At 34.6% G+C, this 1044-nt stretch overlaps 1 protein-coding gene across 1 annotated transcript in view; it reads left to right on the top strand.

Annotated features, from left to right (window-relative positions):
* The window catches only part of kif13a (kinesin family member 13A), a 90428-nt gene that overhangs the window by 55011 nt on the left and 34373 nt on the right, over window positions 1–1044 (top strand). Inside the window, exon 21 of the mRNA XM_016472625.1 lies at window positions 257–421. Coding sequence (XP_016328111.1) covers window positions 257–421 — 165 coding nt within the window. The remainder of the gene's footprint in view (window positions 1–256; window positions 422–1044) is intronic.

Here is a 1044-nt window from a genome sequence, read left to right as displayed (position 1 = left end):
ATTTGCAGCAGCAGTATTTCTTACATGCTCACAGCAGCATGTTGTGGATGTATTGGCAGTAGCAAGTCTCGGTACTTGCTCTGCAGCAGCAGCGTAGCAGATCTATTCCGCCAAGACCAAATACATTAACATTGTCATGTACATTACCATGCCAATCCCTCCGAGAGTTGTCATGACAGAAATTAAATTAGATTTGTGTTTGGTGTGAACTCACCATTGGAGGCGCTTCTCGTCTCGTCTCGATCTCTGTTGGCAGGTGGCAGGTCGTCTGCAGGTGGAGCTGCTGCGGGTGAGCGGCGTCGTTCCCGAGCGTTTGGCCGGAGGAGACGATTCCTCCGAGAACTCCAGCCAGAGCAGCGGATACGAGGTCATGGACAACAATGGAGAGATCGTCCACATGGCCAGAAAACTCACCTGCAGGGTAAAACACAATCTCATCTCTGCATGTTATCTGAGTTTGGGTCACTTATAACACGCATTTGAGAACGACAACTTGCACCAACCATCTTAATGAACTTTTGAGATGCTTTTGTCGATAAAAGAGAATGCCTCCTTGCATTTTCCACCAAAATAAAAGCTTCATGGTATAATGTTTGAAAATAAAAAGAGTTAAGATGGCCTTGAATAGTAGTACTGTAATTTTATAATTGTACTGTAAAATAAAATTATTATTATTGTATTATTTTTCTTAAATGCTTAATTTTTACAGGAAAATATTACAATAGCAGTATTTCTTATTTTAATATGTGTATATAATAAACATGTATAATTAATAATTGATAATAATTTGTTAATTAATTAATTTATTTATAGATATATTAATTAAGAATTTATTTATATATTAATTAATAATCAATATTTCATGTGATATTTTAAAATATTTTAATTTAATAATTTTTAATTTATTTATTTTTGTTTCATTTCACACACACACACACACACACACACACACACACACACTTATACAAAATTATGAATACAAATTTATGATACAAACAAATACAGCAAACCTGGAGGGTTTTTTAATCACATTTTTACTGTAAA

Source organism: Sinocyclocheilus anshuiensis, unplaced genomic scaffold (genome assembly GCF_001515605.1).
Source record: "Sinocyclocheilus anshuiensis isolate Anshui unplaced genomic scaffold, SAMN03320099.WGS_v1.1 scaffold796, whole genome shotgun sequence".
Taxonomy (NCBI): domain Eukaryota; kingdom Metazoa; phylum Chordata; class Actinopteri; order Cypriniformes; family Cyprinidae; genus Sinocyclocheilus; species Sinocyclocheilus anshuiensis.
The sequence above is the reverse complement of the archived record's forward strand: the minus strand, read 5'-3'. Positions and strand labels throughout refer to the sequence as shown.